Source organism: Gekko japonicus, unplaced genomic scaffold (assembly GCF_001447785.1).
Source record: "Gekko japonicus isolate JY-2015 unplaced genomic scaffold, Gekko_japonicus_V1.1 scaffold717, whole genome shotgun sequence".
NCBI lineage: Eukaryota > Metazoa > Chordata > Lepidosauria > Squamata > Gekkonidae > Gekko > Gekko japonicus.
Window position 1 is genome coordinate 361,166 of NW_015164204.1, and position 21,531 is coordinate 382,696.

Below are 21,531 nucleotides of genomic sequence, written 5' to 3' on the forward strand. Positions count from 1 at the left end.
TACCTGGCTGTCCCCCTCCTCCTCCGCCTCCCCCACCTGGTTGTCCCCCTCCCGGCTTGCACAGTTCCTCCACTGGAGATTCTCGCCATCCTGCTAAGAAGAAGACGGTTAAGCTTTTCTGGAGGGAGTTGAAAAATGTGGATAGCTCACCAAGGAGAAGCAGATTTGGGCAGGCCACTCTGTGGGCATCCCTGGAGAAGGCAGAGGTTGATACAGCCAAACTGGAGCACCTGTTTGAGTCCAAGGCAAAGGATGTGCTTCCCTCTAAGGTAGGTTTCTAGGATGTCCCCTGGCACATCAGTTTTGTGTGCTTCTGGTCTTCACTAGCCCTCAAGACTTACACTAGACGAGAAAGCAACATTCATCTCTTCACAGTGGCTCAGTGACAGAGCCCCTGCTTTGCATGCAGAAGGTTGCAGGTTCATTCCCCAGCATCTCCAGTTTAAAGGATCAGGTAGGAAGTGAAGGGAAAGACCTCCCCCTGAGGATCTGGAGCGCCTCTGTCAGACAAAGTAGGCTAACCTTTGAGCCGCTACCATAGATGGCTTTACACAGGGCTACTAGCCAAGTTGGCTGAAGGGAACCTCCTTAGTTAGAGGCAGTCTACCATAGAATCCCATTGCCTGGAAATACCCATCAGAGGGGAAGGCCTTGGCCTCTGTGCCCTGTTTGTTGGCTTTCCACTCCCACTGGTTGACTACTCTGAGAAGCTGGATGCTGGACTACATGGACCACTGGTCTGATCCAGCGGGGCTGCTGGTATGGTATATTGTCTAACTGAAAAGCTGAAGAGGTACTGCCAGTCAGAGTAGACAGTACAGTCCTTGGTAGACCGAGGGTCTGACTCAGTATATGGCAGCTTCATGTGTGTTTACTGAACTGTACTTCATTAAATACACATGAACTTGAAATTCTACCGGAGGAAAAAGGAATTTTCAACAGAATTAGTTCTTCAGACTTTGTGGAGAGCTGATTGTTTGCCAGAGGCATGAGCATATGATGCTGTCTTGTACCCAGCTTCCTACGCTACTTGTGTTTGTTCTCAACTGGCAGCAACTCCCTGCGGTCCTTTAAACTGGGGATGATGGGCTTTGAACCTGGGGCTTGCTGCGTACAAAACGTATTCTCCCTCACTGAACCATCGCAGCCCTTTTCAAAAGCCAAAGGGAGTTTCTGCCGTGGTTTCTCTGCATTGCTCTTGTTTTCTGCATGGTTGATCTGCATTGCTCTTGTTTTCCATTGTTGTCCTACCCGCTTGGGCCTTAGAGACAGATTTCTCTCTCTTCCAGGTTGGGCGGAATCTGTGCATTGAAGCAGGAACTTCATGGGGATGTGTTATAATGACCTAGTTCCAGGAGGCCAGAGAATTGCCGCACCAGGATTTAAAAATGGGTTTTCCCCTTGGGTGCTGATCACTAGATAGTATGATCTTGGATCTCTGTCCTGAAAGCTCACATTTTGGCTTGTGTGATATAATGGGTAAAGTGTTTGGACTTGGAGCAGGGTGGATCTTCATTCAACTCCACATTCGGTCATGAAGTTCGTTGGAAGACCGTGGGGAAATACCCATCTCTCTCTGCCTATCAGAAGGTCCTGGAATGATGAAATGGCAGAGGCTCCATGGACTTTTATTTGTTTATACTCCATTTTCCTCTCCAGTGAGGACTCAAAGTAGCATACAATATTGCTCCGCCTTCCTCCATTTTATCCTCCTAACATTAACCCAGTGAAGTATGTTAGGCTGAGAGAGAAGCTGATCCAAAGTCACCCAATAAGCTTCCATGGCAGAGTCTGGATTCCAACCAGGGTGTCCCTGATCCTAGTCTGACACACTAAGTGCTACACCACCCTGGCTCATGTATGCCACCCCAGGTGGGGTTTGGGGGGGGGGGGGATTTTTGCACATGTGTGTGTGTGTGTCCATGCCTGGAAGTCATGGCGGCCTCTGATGACTCCTACTGAGGCACAAAGGACGTTCAGAGAAGTGGCTTGGCAGCCTGCCTCTGCCTCCCGGCCCTGGCATTCTTTGGAGGTCTCCCATCCAAATTCTTGCCAGGGTCGGCCCTGCTTAGCTTACGAGATCTGATGAGAACAGGCTTGCCTGGGCTATCCAGGTTGGGGCTATGCTATCCCCGTTTTGAGGAGGGAAGATGGGGGTATAAACGTGTTGCAGTTTCGTGTGCCCGTGTGTGTGTGTATCCTTCGGATTGCAACCTCCTTTCTTCCCACCCCAAGAAAGCTGCCGACGGGAAGAAGGTCATTGTGGTCTTGGATCCCAAGAGGAGCAACGCCATCAACATTGGCTTGACGGTGCTGCCTCCTGCTTACATCATCAAGACTGCCATTCTCAACTTCGACGAGTTTGCAATTACGAAGGAAGGAATTGAGGTGAGGGCAGCTTGCTAGGCTTGCATCCTTCAGGCCGGTAGGCGAGTTGGGCCAGGTGGTCGGCCTTCCCCATCCCCCTTGACCCTCAGGGCACCCATTGGCAAGCCCTGACTTCTCTGGCCTCCTGTTTTTACAGAAAATCATGACCATGGTCCCCACGGAGGAAGAGAAACAGCAGATTCAGGAAGCCCAGCTAACCAATCCTGATGTTCCTTTGGGGACAGCAGAGCAGTTCCTTCTCACACTTTCCTCGATCTCTGAGCTTGATGCCCGACTTCAGCTTTGGGCTTTTAAGCTGGACTATGAGAGCATGGAGCAGGTATGCTGTTAATTGCATACACCCTGAAGGCTGTGCCAGGTGGGTCCCACAGGGCTTTGCCTACTAAAGGGGAGGACACAATCTCCGCTTGTAACCCGGCAGTCTTGACAGAGAAGCCTGTTGCTGATGGCCTGATCCAAAAGCGAGTGGCCTCTGTATGGAGCGACGTGGGGAGGGGCGGTCTTCCCTTTGCATTCCCTATTAGGACCTAGCTTCAGGGCCTGCTGTGGTATACAAATGCATTTAAAGGCCTTTTGAAGAAGATGAAGAAGAGGAGGAGGAGATTGGATTTATACCCTGCCCTTTACTACCCGAAGAAGTCTCAGAGCGGCTTACAATCTCCTTTCCCTTCCCCTCCCCACAACAGACACCCTGTGTGACAGGTGGGGCTGAGAGAGCTCTGAGAGAACTGTTCCTGAGAGAACAGCTCTGAAAGAACTTGTAACTGACCCAAGGTCACACCAGCAGCTGCATGTAGAGGAGTGGGGGAATCAAATCTGGCTTTCCCAGATTTGAGTCTGCGCTCCTAACCACCACACCAAACTGCCTCTTTCTTTTTAAGTTACAAGCAAGGATGTTCCCCAAAGAATTCCCTTTCCAGTGGCAGAAGGTAAATGATTCCATATCCCAAAGGCTGAAACGGATTGTCTTGTATTGTCTCTGTGTTGCTTCTGTGCAGGAAATTGCTGAACCTCTGTTTGACCTGAAGCTTGGGATGGAGCAGCTGGCCAGAAACCAGACCTTCAAGCACATTCTCGCCACTCTCCTAGCCATAGGCAACTTCTTGAACAGCTCCCAGGTGAGGAGTGTGGAAAGGTGGGGAGAAATCGCAGAGGGGAGGGAGCCCCCTGAGTAGAGGAGTTCTGGTTGGCCGCCCGCTTCAGTGCCCGGGAATAACCCCCAAAGCATCTCATGGAGAGAGTCTTCCTTTTCCTTCTCCACTTACTAACTGGTCTACATTTGGGACTGGATCACACAGTGTGTGGTTTTTGGTTAGGCCAAAGCCTACCCAAAATACTTTTGCATGAGTAAGCAAGGAAATCCTGTGGTTGGCTTGGTGTTTGCCTTGGCTAGATCTGAAAAGGCCATCTCTTCTCTATGGACACGTGGTGGCTAGTCAGTCCCTTGTCTAACAATCAACTTCTCAGCTTCCAGTTCCACCTGTTCTCAAGCGAAGTTGCATTTGAAAGCATGGGGTGGGTGAGATATGACGTCTCCAGACATTTAAGAATGGTGGCTTGTTGATTTGAAGCTGTAGAACTCCTTATTTATTTACATTATTGATAGCCTGCCTTTCTTGTTGAGCTTCAAGGCAAGTTTACACAGTGTAAGGCAATGCAATCAAGTGGCCTGACTCATCTGACATAATAGGGGCCATGTTCACAAAAATTAGGAACAATGCAGAAAAGAAAGTGCATAAACAGTGCAAAGCGTGGAATTACAAAATCTGAAAGCAATGCAGTAGAAGAGCAAGATGCCACATAAAATAAACAGGAACAGAGGCCAGCCCCATTCCCATGCCTTTCCTTCATTTATACGACTAAGAGCATGATGCCACATAAAATAAACAGAGGCCAACCCTATTCCCATGCCTTTCCTTCATTTATACGACAGACTTGCTTCTTTTATAGAATTGTTCTTTTTCCTCTGTATGGAGAGCTGAGGAATATTTATTTATTTACTTAATCTATACTCCACATTTCTCCCCCGTGGGGACCCAAAGTCGCATAATGTCATTCTCCCCTTCTCCATTTTATTCTCATAGCAGCCCCGTTTGGTAAATCGGGCTGAATGTATGTGACTGGCCCAAGGTCACCCAGCAAGCTTCCATGGCAGATCTGGGATTCCAGCCTGGAGTCTCCCAGGTCCTAGTCCCTGCACTCTAACTCTGCCACCACATTGGCTGTCTGAGCTCCCGTGTCTGGCACTGCAACATCTACTGTTCTGCTCCTTTGCATGGAAGAGAAGCTGACTGCGATTTGGGGTTTCAGAGTCGAGGGTTTGAGCTGAGCTATCTGGGAAAGGTGTCGGAGGTGAAGGACACGGTGCACCGGCAGACCCTGCTACACCACCTGTGCCACAACGTGGTGGAGAAATTCCCGGATACAACTGACCTCTACTCCGAGATCGCTGCCATCACACGCTCAGCCAAGGTGAGGTGTGGCTTTTTCTTCTTTTCCTTCCCAGGCACCGAGACTGTCCTTCAGACCAGTGGAGGCCTTCAAATGCACTCCTGGAACAGGGTTTCTGGGACGGCTGAGCAGGCCTTATACTGTTTCTCTCAGGTTGACTTCGATGCCCTTGCAGAAAGTCTAGTCCAGTTGGAGCAACGGTGCAAAGCATCGTGGGATAGCTTGAAGGCAATCGCCAAGCATGAGATCAAGCCCGCCCTGAAGAGCAAGTTGCTGGACTTCCTACAGGCCAGCACCCAGAAGATCATCATCCTCAAGATTGTCCACCGGCGAGTATTGAACAGGTCTGTGTGCCTCTCAGCGGGATGTGTGCAGCCTGCAGCCTCTCGGTTTTTGGTCTGTTCACTGCAGACTCTGCTGCAGAGCAAATCTGAACTTAGTGAAGCCTGGGTGTACCCAAGAATGCAAATGTTGTATCAAAAAATATAATCAATAAATGTTAGTGGTACTTTCTGGTATCGAGGTCTAGACTTTCAGGTTATTGGGAAAGTTTTGGCTTGGAACCAAAGAGGAAGGGGACAGGAACTTGGGGGACAGGAGCTGTTCCAAGCAAGGCGCCAAGCATTGGAGACTGAAGTATTACTTACGTTACCTTTTTACCATGCTTGGTTTTAAAGTTCAGAATGGTGTAATAGATAGGATGTTGGACTAGGATTGAGGATACCCAAGTTCAAATCCCCAGTCTATCCTTGTAGGCTACTGGGTGACCTCTGGCCAGTCACATTCTCTCAGCATAACCTACCTTGCAGGGTTGTTGTGAGGATAAAACTGAGGAGAACAACACTGTGAGCTGCTCTGAGTACCCATTTGGTGAGCAAGGTGGGATATAAACAAATACAGTAAATTTAATTAATTTTTAAATACCTTACTGGTAAAGAAGCCCACTGAAGTTACAATTCTGGATTCCCTTAGAAAATACGTTAGGGTTCTATGTGTGTAGATTTTGCATCCTGAAATAACTCCATATATTTTGATTATGTAGTAAAGAACCTGTTTGGGGGGGGGGGGTTACAATTAAAGCCACAATGTTCGTATAATTAGCTGTTCTCGGTAGCAAATCCAGATATCACCTCCCCATCTCTTATTCCTTGTTAAAGATGCAATACGTCACACAGCTGCCTGTTCATTAAAAGAGTAACCCTTGGCTTGTTGTGTGAGTGGCTTTGGGAGCAGTTGATGAATTGTCTGCCAACCGCAAAAGATTCCTAGAATTCAGAAATGAAACTGCCATTTGGCGCACCGTGGAAAGCCTTTTCTGCCTATAGAAGCATTAGGCTCATTTCAGTATCATTGCAATCGCGGTCATTAATCATTTCCCTTAGATCAACGGATTTTGACCTGCCCGGTTCAGTCTTCGCTTACATAGTTTGCAGTGAAGCAAATGCAACCTAATGGCCGACGCATTGATGAATATTTTACCATCTTGTTCTAGTAAAGAGCAAAACAGTAGAAGGGAAGTGGTGCAGGATCTCCACATTTTTTTAATGAATTAGAGACCACCTGGCATCATTCCAACAATCTGGCAACTGCAAAATTTAACTCCTTGTGGCGAAGTCCAGTTAAAGTTGTTCCAGACTATGTGGGAAAAGGTTTTTATAAATCTGAGGGTGTCAAGTGATTTATCTGTTTATAGTTTGTTGGGCTTCTTGGAAATTGATACGAGCATTTAAAATAACCGTCCACGAAGATAATTCCAGGGGGGCAGCCGTGTCGGTCTGCTGTAGAACAGCTAGATGGGAGCCCGGCAGCATGGTAGAGACCATCGAGATTTTCAGGGTGTGTTGAGCTTTTGGGAGCCAAAGCACCCCTGGTCAGATATTCCTGCTTGATTTAGGGGAGGAAACAGAACCTCTACCAGTGTTTTTGAGGTCAGGTAGTTCTGCCAGAATTGAATCCTATCTTTATACCTTAGATTTACATTTATCACACCCATCCTCCAAAAAGTCCAGGGAAGATTGGAGGGATGGTATACCTCCTTTCTTCTTGCAGACCTTGAATAGAGTTGCCAGGTTCTGTGCAGCTGCCAGAGTCTACCAAGGTACAGTGATGGTTCAGCGACACGTATTTGCATTTTATATATATTTTAATGGGAAAACGCTTTGTGTGTGTATAAAAAAATAGAATATATATATGTATCTGTGTGTGTCTGTGCACACATATATTCTTATAGCCATTCTGTTAATTAGCTGTTGCAGATTTCCCGGGCTGTATGGTTGTTGTCTTGGCATTGTAGGACCTGATGTTTCACCAGTAGCTGTGACTGGCATCCTCAGAGGTATTACACAGAAATACTTTCTGTGTCAAGGTGAGATGAAAATGGTAGGCAGGTAATTTATATCTACTCGGGAAGATGGGGTAGGGCTGAGTCATTATCTTTCTGTGTTATATCTCTGAGGATGCCAGTCACAGCTACTGGCGAAACGTCAGGTCCTACAATGCCAAGACCACGGCCACACAACCCGGAAAATCTGCAACAGCTAATGAACTCCGGCCGTGAAAACCTTCGACAACATTCTGTTAATGTATATTTAATATTGCTATGACCAAAATAAATGACCAACTGATCGGTGTTCCTACTTGTATCTAACAAAGGGAGCTTTGACTCTTGAAAGCTTAGATCAAGATGGGTGGCCGTGTTAGTCTGTCTGTGTCTGTAGCAGTAGAAAAGAGTAAGAGTCCAGTAGCACCTTAACGATTGACAAAATTTGTGGCAGGAGAGGACCTTTTGTGAGTCCGTGAGTTCTGAAGAAGTGAGCAGTGACTCATGAAAGCTCAAACTCTACCACAAATTTTGTTAGTCTTTAAGGTGCTACTGGACTCTTGCTCTTTTCTCTTGAAAGCTTATACCTCAAAAATCTTGTTGGTCTCTAAGAAGTGAAAAAGGCAAACTCTATGTTACGGAAGTTTGAGTCCAGTGGCACCTTTAATTCTGGGTATAAGCTTTCTTTTTTTCTTTTCTTTTTTTTTGCAGTATTTTTAAAGTGTTTTATAAGTATAAATAAACATACACATTTCATTTTTCAATTTGATTCAAGTCTGGGTATAAGCTTTCTATACCCAGGATTAAACTTCGTTGGTCTTAAAGGTGCCGCTGGACTCGAACTTTGTTCTGTTGCTTCAGATCCACACAGCTGCCCACCTGAATCTATGTTAGGAGTTATTAGGAAAGGGACTGAGAATAAAAGGGCTGATATATTATCATCCCCCTGTATAGATCTATGGTGCGGCCTCATTTGGAATACTGTGTGCAGTTCTGGTCACCCTATCTCAGAAAGGGACACTGCAGAGCTGGAAGAAGGACAGAGGAGGGCAACCAAGATGATGATGGGGTTGGAGCACCTTCCCTAGGAGGAAAGGCGGAAGAACTTGGGACTTTTCAGTTTAAAAGAGACCACTAAGCGGGGACATGCTAGAGGTTTATAAAATTATGCGTGGGGTGGAGAGAGTTGGCAAAGAGAACTTTTTCTCCCTCTCCCAAAATACTATGACTCGAGGGCATCCAATGCAGTTGATGGGCCATAGGTTCGTGATGAACAGAAGGAAATGCCACTTTACACAGCGAGTGATTAAAATGTGGGGTTTGCTGCCAGAGGATGTAGTGATGGCCATAGGAATAAAAAGTTTTAAAGGGGGATTGGATTCATGGAGGATAAATCTATCAGTGGCTACTAGCCACGGTGACTGAGGGGAACCTCCACATTCCGTGTCACTTCAGAGGCTCTTCTTATGTTCTTAAGGTGCTATTGGACTCAAGTCTAGCTCCTTAAAAGAACTATGTGAAGAAATACCTTTTTCTTGGAGGTTTGAACTGAGTAGAACCTTCACTTCGTGTTTTAAAAACTCTCTCTCTCTCTCTCTCTCTCTCTCTCTCTCTCTCTCTCTCTCTGAGTAGAGAGGAGCCATGAAGGGAGACATCAGTCAGAGAGGAGCCATGAAGGGGGACATCAGTCCAATTGCTTTCCAGCTTACCTTTATACACATGCTAATAGCTCTAGCAGGAGAGACAGTGGGTGGATCAAGCTCCTCCCTCCTTCTCCAAGCAGGGAACAGAGATTTGGAGGACTTTAGGCTAGAAAGGCTCCAGGATCTCCAGAAAAAGCTTCTCTGGACCCAGCCTGACATAGTCAATGGGTGGGGGAAAGAGAGGTGATAAAACTCAGAGGAGCAAGGAGGAAGCTCTCTCTTTTGTGCTGAGTCCATCAGAGCAGACAGAACTCTTAACTGAGGTCTGGAGGAGGCGGCCATTGCCATGTTCTGGCCTGGACAGCTGAAGGAACAGCAAGGTAATGGAGAAACTCTGTAGATATCTGTAACTTCTTAAGGAGTCTGTCCTGTATTTTAACATCTGATAGGGCATGTATAGAGATAGAAACAGAGGATTTGCATTTTACCCATTTCTTTTGAATTGCTTGCTAACCCTACAGAGGTCAGGAGGTGGTGGTGGGTTACTGAAGAGAGAGAAAAGCCTCTCCAAGTTTTGGGGAAACCTTGGAGGGCAGGATGGAACAGGGCTTGTCGGCCAGAGCAGGACTGTTCCACCACTAACCGCCTCTCCATTTATATTTATTTATTTATTTATTTATTATTCACATTTCTATCCCGCCCTCCCCGGAGGCTCAGGGCGGCTTACAGGGCATATCGCCAGATAAAACCATAAAACAATACAGAATATTAAGAATATTAATACAAAATATTAAGAACCCTATTTAAAACAGATTTTGATGCTCCTCTCAGCAGAGTATCCAATCTCTACAAGTTCTAAAATTTCTAAAAGCAAGATGGCTATCCCTGACCATCCCGTTCTCGCCCATAATGCAACGGCTAAATGTGCATGCCCCATCCTGATGGGGGATAGGTGGTAACTAGTGCGGTGGTGGTGCACTAGTGGTGGTGGCGGCTCCTATTCGAAAGCCTGGCGGAAGAGCTCCGTCTTGCAGGCCCTGCGGAACTGTGCTAGGTCCCGCAGAGCCCTGATCTCCTCTGGGAGCTCATTCCACCAGATAGGAGCCACCACCGAGAACGCCCTATTCCTGGTCATGCTGAGTCTAATAGAACGGGGACCTGGGACATCCAATAGATGTTGGTTCCCCGACTGTAGTGCCCTTGGGGGAACATGTGGGGCAAGGCGTATGAGGCATTTGAAGAGTTTGTTGAAAGCGGCTTATTGTTCTTTATTAGGTGATCTAGACTTGTAGAGTCCTCTATAGAAGTAGTAAAATTCCTTTGCAAATTCCTCTTTCAGGCTACAGTTTCCCCCTTTTCCTAGGTTAATCTGAGGAATTGTGCTTTTTTACTTACGTTTATGCAGCCACTACAGCCGGACAGTCTCCTTACTCCCTCTCCCACCCTCAGCTTCATAGCTGGAGTCAGTGAACATACATAATCTAAAAAGGAAATCTTGTAATGACATAATTGGTTAAGCAATAAATTTTGACTGACAACAGTAAATACAGTGAGCTGTAAACCAGTACATCTGCCTACTTCCCCACCAAAACACTAGCTTGGCCTCTTGAGCAAGATCCACTAGCTCCCTGATGCAACCACAGTTTGTTTATATATTAGGGTTTATTCCACGCTCTCTTCAAGGAATAAGAAGAAGAGAAGAGATTGGATTTATACCCCGCCCTTCACTACCCAAAGGAGTCTCAGAGCAGCTTACAAACTCCTTTCCCTTCCCCTCCCCACAACAGACACCCTGTGAAGTAGGTGGGGCTGAGAGAGCTCTGACAGAAACTGTTCTTTTTCAAGGACAGCTCTTGTCAAAACTATGGCTTGCCCAAGGTCATCCAGCCAGGTGCAAGTGGAGGAGTGGGGAATGAAACCCAGTCCTCCCAGATTAGAGTCCGCGCACTGAACCACTACACCAAACATAAAGAAGGGTACCGTGTTTGTTCTGTCCTTTTACTCTCACAACAGCCTGTAAAGTGTAATTTGAGAAAGGCACCATCACTCTCCCCTCCTCCATTTTTATCCTTGCAACAACAATCTTTTGAGGTAGGTTAGGCCATGAGAGAGAGAGGGGGAGAGGCTGACACAGGGTCTCCCAGTGAGCTTTATGGCTCAACAGAGATATGAATCGAGGGTTCCTGTGTCCCAGTATAGCAATTTTCTCCTGTATTTCTCTGGCAGACTTGGGGTGTGTGGGTGGGGAAGGTCATAAGAATCCAGGTTAATATGTATGGTACAGCCCTGCCCATGGAATCCTTTTTCCCCTGTAGATTTCGCTCCTTCCTCCTTTACCTGGGTTATGATGCACATTCGGTGCGGGATGTGAAGGTCACTGGATTCTGCCAAACCCTCCGGGAGTTTGCCCTGGAATACCGCACGTGCAGAGAAAGAGCTCTGCAGCAGAGGAAGAAACGGGCAGCATGCCGGGAGAGGAACAAAACCCGCGGCAGGATGATCACAGAGGTAGCTCAACATGGCATCCCTGTCTTTTCCTTCTTTCTCCGACCCAGCCAACATCCATGTGTCCTTGCAAGGACAGCTTCCTTCTGCAGACTCAGTGCACGGCTCCTGCCCATATGTTTATGCCCTGCTAATGTAATGAATGGAGCTGTGGTGGCTCAAGTGGTTAAGACACTGAGCTGCAGACCGGAAGGTCTGTAGTTCAGCAGTTTGAGACCCGAGTGTCGCATGATGGAGTGAGCGCCAGTCTCTGGTACCAGCTCCTGCCAACCTAGCAGTTCGAAAGCAATAAATTGCAAGTAGATAAATAGGTACCGCTTCGGTGGGAAGGTAACAGTGTTCCATGCGCCTCGGCGTCTGGTCATGCCAGCCACATGACCATGGAAACGTCTTCGGACAGCACTGGCTCTTTGGCTTGGAGACAGAGATGAGCACTGCAACCCTAGAGTCGGATTCAACTGACTTTCGAGCAAGGGAAACCTTTACCTAATGTAATGAACACTAGTAAGGACTGGCAGGAGACTGGTGTTTGCGTGTATGTGTGTGTGTGAGTGAACAATGGAGGCACCGGTGAAAATGCTCCTCTTGATACAACTTCTCTGCTTGCAGATGGAGAGGTTTGCCAGTGTCAGCAAGCCTGAAGCAAGCCCCGTGTCAGCCGTGCTGTCAGCCAGTCCAGAGCCGAAGGCTGATGAGGGCCACGAAACCATGACCAGCGTGCTTATCTCCCCTGCAGAGCCTTCTGGCCGCCGCTCTCGGGCCAGCAGAGGTAAGGGAGAGGGCTTCTTGGGGAAACCAGCCTAGTTTTCCAAACAGGAAGTGGGGGCACCGATAGCAGCCTGCCCCTCCACAGCTCTTTGACCTCTCTGGAATATCTGCTCCTCTCTGATCTCCCTCTTTTCTAGTTGTTGGTCTGGAAGCCAGGGCTGGACTCCGTTGCCATGTGTTTTGAACATACAGGGACCATACTTGGGGGGGCTGCCATGGACGGCCTTGCAGAGGTATCGCTCCATGCTTGGAAAACACTAGAGGGGATCTCCTCAATGACATTCATGCCTCTTCTCATGGAGACTTGCCAGAGCTCAACCTTTTCCAAAAAGCCATTCCAAAATGTGTTACGCTGCTTCTGCCTTTGAGTAATTAGGGAAACCCCTAGCAAAGGGGTCATGACAAATCACCGTTCGGTGCTTGAAAGGGGGATGGGCTGGGGCCTGTGTGTGACCAGCCAGGATTTTACCTGTGCTGCTCCTAGCAGATTCTAGTCAGACAGTCAGTAATATAGATCAGGAAATAGTTCTGTATCTTTAAACCTGAGATTTCTGGGAGATGTAGTTTAGGTACATTTGTAGGTCACGTTTTCTACATTAGCTCATTCTATCAGCTCACGTTTAGAAGTGCGAAATAGGGTTTATTGCCCTCTTCCATGCCTTTTGTTAGAAATCTCCAGCAGCCATGAAACATACAGAAAATCATCTCTTTTCACTGCTAAGTTGCACAAATGGACCCTTAACACTGAAGATGGACATTCTCATACGTTCCCAGACAGATTGTAAGTCTGCTGGATGACCTTGGGCAAGCCATAGTTCTGGCAGAGCTGTCCTTGAAAGGGCAGTTCTCTCAGAGCTCTCTCAGCCCCACCCACCTCCCTGGGTGTCTGTTGTGGGGAGGGGAAGGGAAAGGAGTTTGTGAGCCGCTCTGAGACTCTGAGTGAAGGGCGGGGTATAAATCCAATCTCCTCCTCCTCCTCCTCTTTTTCTTCTTCATGCATGAGGAGTTCAATAAAGTGTTTTGAGCTTTAAAGTGGACTTGTGAGTTGAACACTTACTGGGGAATAAGGCTGCGCCATCTGGCAAGCCTTTGATCTCGGATATTACCCATGACTTTTGATTTCAAGATGAATGCTGAGGTTGGTCCACCCATTCTGGTGCCTTATTTTTCCCCCTTGAATTTGCCTCCTTGAGATAAGACCTTGGTGTAAAGAAGCCTTAACATTAGGTCAGCTTTGGGGAGCTGAGCTTGGCTCAGGGTGGGGCTTCTGCAGTCCTCAGACAGTCCAGTTTCTGTTCTAGGTGTGGGGAAGCACACGCCCCCCAGTGCCCCGCCTCCCCAGGATGATGCGTCCGGCTCCCCGGAAGACGCCGCAGAGGAGATCATGGATCGCCTGGTGAAGTCTGTCACGCAGAGCACTCCGCCACGGCCAGGCGCTGGGAAGGAACGCAAGCGCTCCCGGGTGAACAGGAAGTCCTGTAAGTGCGCCTCCTCTCAGTTGGAGATTGAGGCAAACCCAGGCTCTGCACCAAAGACAAACTGAATTCTGAAACTGGTAGGACCAGCAAAACTGGATCCATGCACGTTGTATTGCTCTGATTTTGCTGGTCAAAGAGTTACAGTCCTGTCCATATCCAGAAATCATATTCAGCTGCCCCTGTTCCTTCTGAGGCTTCATGGCCCACATAATTTCAAACATCTCAAACACAAGGACTAGAAACTTGCCTTAAAGTTTGGATTTTCATGAAAAAGGATTCTTTTCCCAACACTCCGTGGTGTTATTGCTCTTTTTTCACTTGTCTGTTTCCACTTTATTCCGCACCCCTTTCTCAGTCCTTTTCTCTGTTTCACCCATCTTTGTTTCCTTGTCTTCCCATTCTCAGGCACTTGGTTGCTAAAGTGGGGGGGGGGGGATCAGTTCCATTGGAATTATAATGTAAAATTATCAGTGCAAGTGAATCTGCATACATGCATCTAAACAAATACCTGCAAAACTTAATTGAATATATTATACTGTTCTAGAAGTGGATGACACACTTGCAGACACCTTGAAGTGCAAAAAAGCTCATTTCCCATAAAAGCTGAGAAAAACATAGGATGCTGCCTTACCTTACCCCAAGAGAATGCCATGACCTTTCTAGCCCAGTGTGCCTGCTCTGATCAGTGACTCATCAGGTTCAGGCAGGGAGAGATCTGTCCCATCACCTGCTACTTGAGCCTTTTAACTGGAGGCGCCGGGGATTGAATCCGGGACTTTCTGCACTCAAAGGAAGTGCTCTCTTTACAGTGCTGTTTGTGCAGCTGTTTGGTGAAGCGTCTTATAAGTATTTTTCACACATACACAGCCCTAGAGTTGCCATAGTTTTAACACGACTTCACCAGAATGGGGGAGTATTAAGAATGATGCTGTAAGCTGCTTTCAGTTACCATTGGGAGAAAAGCCGGGTATAAATATCTAATTAAACAAATTTTTGTTGTGCTTTAAGTTTTCTTCACCAAGAGGGAAGCTGAACTGTCAATGGAATAGTCTTTCCTGTTCATGGACTGGTCTTCTTCTGAACTTTGGCAGAGGCAGGCTTGCTTCTCCCTCTCGCAGTCAGCGCAGCGTGCCTTCTCTTGAGAGTGGCACTCTGAACTCTTCTTATGTGGGAGAAGTGGGCAGTGTACTTTTGTCCTTACAGAGGAGCGCACCCACTGAGTCGCCTTGGCAGGGAGCTCTTTGCTGCCAAGAAACAGAGGTGCGGTCTCCTGTGTTGGAGAGTAAGAAGGTGAGGGCAATGCCCGACTCCCTTCATGATCAAGAGCTCCTGTCCCTTGACCGTTAGGGATGTGGCCTAGTCAGAACATCTGGACTTGCCTCGTAAGGGTTGCTGAATTATACTGGAATCTAGCAGCACCTTACACAGAGCTTATTCCCTGGTTCCAGGCCTGGCTTTCCTTGAACATCCCCTGTAGTAGGGCCTTGATTTCTGCTCCCCTAACCCTTCCCCTGTTGTCTGTTTCTTCAGTGAGGCGCACCCTGAAGAATGGCCTAAGCGATGAGCTGGTGCAAGCCTTGGGCCTGGCCCAGTCAGCTGGAGTAGCTGTGTGAAGAACAGCCTGCAGAACCAGAGGAGCTTTGCCGAATGAGGATACCGTCCGAGTAGGCCTGGCAGCTGGAGGGAAGGCAGGGCCAGCCAGATCACGCAGGTGGGGGGCCAGGAGTACAGCTTGCCCGCCCAAATTGTGCCATAAGGGATCCTGCCAGCGTGTGCCGCTGCTTGTGTTTCTTCACCAAAACCTGCCCCTTCTCCTTGGCTGATGGGTCAGGATGGAACCAGATGAACTTTAGGGAGAGGACGCTCTACCTGGCTGCAAACAGTATTATATTTGTGTGTGTGTGTGTGCGTGCATGTTTGGACTGATTCTGCCCAGCACCTGGTCTGGGTACAAGATCCAGGACCTGTGTTCCTCAGGAATCAGAGAGGTCATTAGTTTGAGAGTTTGCTGGCACTAAATAAATCGGATGACTTCTTACTTTTTCTCTCTTGCCCCCTGGTCGTTCTTCCACTGCCGTGGGTTAAATTATCTTCAGCCTGTTCCCAACTTAGCATTGCCACCCCCACCCCCCGTGGAGGCAGGGGATCCCCCGATTTCAGAGGCCTCAATCCACCACCGGCCAACTGGCCAGCAGGGGAAGCCCCACCCCCAAATAGCAGCAGCCCACAGGGACACTGCCGACACATTGACGTCACCAGTAGTGACATCATCATGCATGCTAGGGGCATCACGCAGCGATGCTGTAGCATTTTTGGGGGGGACTCTATGGTTACCATAGAGTTTTTGCTCCAAATGGTAGAGCGTCGCTGTGCGACGGCCCTAGCATGATGATGTCACTACTGGTGACGTCATTGGACCATGTAGGCGGCAGAAGGCTCGTGGAGAGGAGCCAAGAGCCCCCCCACAGGACAAACGGCGAGACCTGGCAACCCTATCCCAACTGCTTATGTTGTTGCCCCACGTTGCAAACCCCTGCACTCCTGCTCAGCATCCCTGTTGCTTCTCCAGAAGGTGCATTCAGAAATCCAACTGCTTCTTTCCACCCGGATTTGCTGGAGACAAAAGAAGGTTGTGGGCCTCACTCTTAACAGGGCACTGACACATGCTACGGGGGAGGGGGGGGGGCAAATAGGCATGACCAGGGAGCTTACTAGCTCTGTGACACTTTCTTCCCACTCCTGCTTTGGGAACAAATGGGGTGCTTGGGTTCTCCTGTTGCTATCCGGATGTGTGCCTCTGAGTCATACATTCTTTTACATGGGAGGCTCCAAAATTCCCTGTTTTGGGGGACAGGATCTACACAGTTCAGCCCATTCAGGCGTTGTTCAAAATGAGAAATCGAGAAGAAAAGCTATCACCACTCAGGTTGATAGTTGTGAATTCAGAATGTTCTCTCCAAACAGAGGGCAAGCAAAGTTTAAGCGGGAACTGTGAGCCCTTCAACCTGCTTTGCCTTATACTGCCTGCAGGGGGCGGTGAAGGTCTAGCACCAACTTTTCTAGGATAGCCTTGCTTTCCCCACCAGCCTGCAGGGCTTAGTACATCTTTACAGTAGCTGTAGAAACAGGCAGTTGAAACCCCCATCCCGCGGATAGTTTTGAGTGACCTCTGGTTCGGGGCAACTAGCTCCCCCTTCTTTGTGTTCATTCCCAAGTTGCCACTAGATTTTGGTGTGGGGTAGTTCTTGGATTGGCTGAAATGGTGCCAGTTCAAAGGGAAGTTTGGGACAGGTTCAGCAAATGAGCAGCATTCCTCAAGGGGAAAGGGCGGTTTACACTTCCCTGTTAAAGACTAATAATGTATTTGCTGCATAACTTGCATTGGCAAATCCTCCTTTGAAGTAAACAAAGCCAAAAAGAAGGATACTATGAACTTTACAAAAAAAAATACCACCAGTACAGAAAGAAAGCTCAGTCGTTCATTGAGAAGGAGATGCATAGCTTTTAGAAACCACTTTCTAAAAGCGCTTTACAGAAATGGTAAAAGTCATTCCATTGGGACACAGTAGCTTCGGTCCTTCCACTCTGCTTAGCAAAGTTTGACACCTTCCTCCAACGGAAGCACCACTTGAGCTGAGAAAGGCTCCTGGCACTGGAACACATTCCTTCAGCCAAGGAACAGTACGAGCCAGGATATGTTTACGACACACCGAGTATACTAGGTGCCCCTGAAAATAACCCTATGTAACCAGGCAATTAACACCTCTTCAGTGTTCCAAAAAGTATATGTTGGCATGACCCACAGATAATTACGTGTCTGTCCTTGTCTTCAAACACCTCACTTCCTCTTCAGTAGGTCAGAGCTTTCAGCTGTTTCCAAAATTATACCTTCATTGCAAAGTCATAGTTATGTGCCACCTGGAGATGATTCATGACCTAGTACATCGAAGAAGCATAAAAACACTAAGAACGCTGCTAGATGCCACCAAAGGCCTGTCTAGTTCAGCATTCTGCTTCACCCTAGTGGTCAGCGTAGCGCATGCATTAAACTGCCTTTTACTGAGTCAGAGCATTACATTTGTCAGGATCTATGCTGTCTGCTCTAACTGGCGGCAGCTCTCCAGGGTCTCAGGTTAGGGTCTTTCGTAGCATCAGCCACCGGATAATTTTAACTGGAGATGGCAGGGACTGAACATAGGAACTTGTGCATGCAGAGCAGACACTCTGCCACCAAATCATCCCCCTAGCTGACTTCTGCTGAATCAGACCATTGGTCTATCAAGTTCAATATTTTCTATTCCTGCACTGGTTTTCCAGGGTCTCAGGTCTTGCCCAGCTGGTTCTTTCCAACCAGAGATTGAACCTGTGAGATGCTCTACCACTGAACCATGGCTCCCACCCCAGTGATGGCTGTGAAAGACCTACCGCCAATATGGCTGTTTCTGCATATAATTCAGAGGTGCAGCTTTACTTACAGTGGCTCGGTGGAAAAAAGAATATTCAAATCGAATTCAAGCTTCACTAAGAACTTGGGCACTTTCCAGCAAAAGGCATGTAGTTCTGTGTTGCCACAAAAGCTTGCGGATTCCATGACTGGATCTGTGCTGTGACTTGCTGGCCAAGTATGGATGCTTTCTATAGTTACTGGCTGCTCTACAGCTATTCCTTGGTCTCGCCTGCACTTGTGTTTCTCCACTTTGGGGTACATTGTAAACCTCCTCCTGAGCTGCTAGACATGTACGCATCTGACAACCTGTAATTTTTCTGGTTCTTAAAGGTCCAGGCGTGAACTTTCTTGCTTTCCTACAAAAAAGACTGCTTCTGCAGCTTGTAGCTGCAGTTTAAAGACATTCTTGAACACTGTCTGAACAAATACAAGGCAGGAAAGTCTGAGTTGTTCCCCCTGGAAACTTGAAAGACCATGGGGAGCAAATCCTGGGGTTACCAGCAGTCATAGGTGAGCAGATCTCCCCATTAGTGTGACAGGAAGATGATACAGCCACAAGGCCTCATGGTTACAGACCTCTCCATTTCAGTCTGAGGTGGGGTGAGTTTTGAGGCATCTCAAATATGTTTTTGAAGCTGGTGTGTAAGAATGTCTTCACTGAGCTCTGGCTTGAATTCCTGGACTCGGTTGACTGGTAGCGGAAAGGGCCATCAAGTCGCAGCCAACGTATGGCAACTCCAGAGGGTTCTCAAGGCAAGAGATGTTCAGAGGTGGTTTGCCATGGCCTGCCTCTGCGTAGCAACCCTGGGCTTCTTGGTGGTCTCCCATCCATGTACGAACCAGGCCTGACCCTGTTTAGCTTCCGAAATTTGACGGGATCGGGCTAGCCTGGGCCATCCAGGGTCAGTTGACTATGAAGCCTTGTTTTAGATGTACAGAAGTGTCGATACAAACCTTGTTTCCAGCCCATTCTCTCAATGTCAAGCACCTGGCTCCTTTTCACAGCCGCTGTCACCCTGGGCCTAGGAGCACAGGGCTTACAAGCAATGCTCCCTCTAAGCAGTGGAGTCTTGTGAGCTACTGGCATTAAAGTTGTGAGCGAGCAATTTGGTTACTGCATAAATTAGTTTGCTCTGGAGCCATCCTTCCTGAGCGGAGACAAAAATGTGTGAGCTGGAAGCTTAAAAACTGTGAGCTGGCTCACACTAACTCAGCTTAGAGGGAACACTGCTTGCAAGTTAGTTCCACCAGTGTCTGTCCTATCTGAGGTTGGAATAACTTCCTTCAGCCTAAGGAGCCACTTTATGTCGCTCTCTCGTTCCCAGAAGAAGGAAGCCTCCTTAGGCAGAAGGAAGGTGTCAGGGCCTGGCTCCCCTGGGTCCGCGAGTGGAGGGTCGGGCTGCTCCAGGGCTTGATTTCTTTCATGAAAACAGCTGACACGGCCACAGGACTTTGTGGCGGGGGGGGTTTAAAATCACCTGGGTCCCCCTCTCTCTCCCCTGGACTCTTTTCTCTGAGACCCTTCTCTGTGGAACTCTGCTGGACCGTATAGAGTCGCAGGCTCTTCCTCCCGGGTCAGTCATCTGCTTCCTTTTAAATCTCTTGCCTCCAGCCCAACTTCCCCCTCCTGGCCCAATCCCTGTTCCTCCTCACAGGAGGGAGGCCAATGAGCCAGTCAGGCAGGGTGGGTAGCCCCTCCGCCCCTACTGCCCTGGCTTGACGTCCTTCCCCATTTTCAGCCCCTCGATCTTCTTGTCACCCTCTGCTCCTGAATCCATCCCTTCTGTCAGCTACATCTGCCTCTTTCTCTCCATGGCGGTTGTGTGTCTCTGCTTGGCTCTTGATGCCTCCCCCCCCCCTTCGGACCCTGTGATTCGGGCAGAGGGTTGAGCTGCCTCTTTGGGCCCCCACAGCTTCAGTTAGTCCCTGAGGCAAGGCTGGGGGTGCCAGGACAGAAGGCTTCTAACTTTGTTCGGGGGAATTGCCACCTAGAATAAAGTCAAGTAAAAAAAGCCAGAGAAGAGGACACAGCGTGGAGATTCATGCCAACAAAGAAATTTAGTAATTGGCTTGCTCCTATTCAAGTACTTGCAATGGAACTGAAAGTAAGTCTAAAGTTATTCTATTTAAAAATTATAACAAAACTATTCCATTCAACTTCATGTCTTTTCCCACTCCTTATAACTATGCTTTTCACAGGATAATTTGACAAAGAAGAAAATAAGAAGCTATATTGTTTTAAAAAAAACTAAGCTGAACCTAGAGGTTGACACCTTCCAACTTTATAAGACTACTCATGAGGAAGATTGGTGAAATGAGTGCAAAAACCGGTGTGCTCATCAAGGATATGATTATGTTGGACTTTGCTTAGCTTATGTAAGAATTCTCTAACTATATTGTCAGATTAATAGCTTCACAAATTGATGCTCACAGAATTATTTAATGTGTCATTGTTAATTTTATCACAGTGGGTTTTTGTTTGTTATGGAGAATAAAGTGGCTTACTCCTGTATCAGCGTGTATGGAATTGGCAGCCTGCCTTATGAACCCTGCGTGAACTACAAGACTTGCCGCACTTTCACACATGCAGAGTGATATGCTTTAAATCCACTTACAATGCACTTGACAACTGGATTTGACAACTGGATTTTACTTCATGCAGCAGCAAAATCCGTTCGCAAAGAATCACTAAAGTGCATTGAAGGTGAATTGGAAGTCCATTATTCAGCTTGTGTGAAAGTGCCATTGGGCAGTGGAGAGGGAAGCCTTCTAGATGACTAGAATGCTGCCCGAAAGTATTGTACTCTTCTAAGAAGAGAGGAAGTAAAGAGGCATGGTAATCCCCTGCCAGAGCTTTGTTACAGCAAATGATGAAATTAGTGATTTGGAAGATGCTTAAGAAAATGGGTCATCTGCTGTCTGACTCTGTCCAAAGGTAAATGGACTTCTGGAAAGCTTTGGATGAGGTTTCTCGACCTGTGGCTCCTAAGTAAACTGGGCAGGCATAGGATTAAGAGGATGAGCCCTCTTATTGGCTGGTAACTGACTAAACAACTGAAAGCACAAGGCCAGAGCGTTTGCAATTCAGGGATGTAAATGGGGATTGCCCAAAGATTGGGGTCAGCAGTATTTTATCTGGAAATGGGGGTGAGCAGTAGAGTGACCAAATTTGCAAATGACTCCCAAGTTATTCTGGATGGTGAAAACCAAACTAGGATCTAGGGAGGTGGTGAGCTCCCCCTCACTGGCAGCAGCTGGATGAACGCTGCCCTAGGAAGGAAGGTCAAGGCAGGGTGCCCTAGGCTCATCCTGCACTGAGCAGGGGATTGGACTAGATGGCCTGTATGGCCCCTTCCAACTCTATGATTCTATCTCTAAAAACTGAGTGAGTGGACAACAGTCTGAACACATGCATGAACACATAGGAAGCGGCCACTACTGAATCAGATCTTTGGTCCTTCAAGGTCAATATTGTCTACTCAAACTGGCAGTGGCTCACCAGAATCTTAGAGGTCTTTCACTTTACCTGCT

At 47.8% G+C, this 21,531-nt stretch overlaps 1 protein-coding gene across 1 annotated transcript in view; it reads left to right on the top strand.

The window, feature by feature from the left end:
- The window catches only part of FHOD1 (formin homology 2 domain containing 1), an 82,824-nt gene extending 67,155 nt beyond the window's left edge, over positions 1–15,669 (top strand). Inside the window, 10 exon segments of the mRNA XM_015408404.1 lie at positions 1–269; positions 2,236–2,388; positions 2,525–2,707; positions 3,387–3,506; positions 4,699–4,860; positions 4,993–5,183; positions 11,118–11,310; positions 11,917–12,076; positions 13,377–13,553; positions 15,084–15,669. The exon segment at positions 1–269 is cut by the window's left edge and continues 25 nt beyond it. Coding sequence (XP_015263890.1) covers positions 1–269; positions 2,236–2,388; positions 2,525–2,707; positions 3,387–3,506; positions 4,699–4,860; positions 4,993–5,183; positions 11,118–11,310; positions 11,917–12,076; positions 13,377–13,553; positions 15,084–15,166 — 1,691 coding nt within the window. The 3' untranslated portion in view covers positions 15,167–15,669.
- The last annotated feature ends 5,862 nt before the right edge of the window (positions 15,670–21,531 follow it).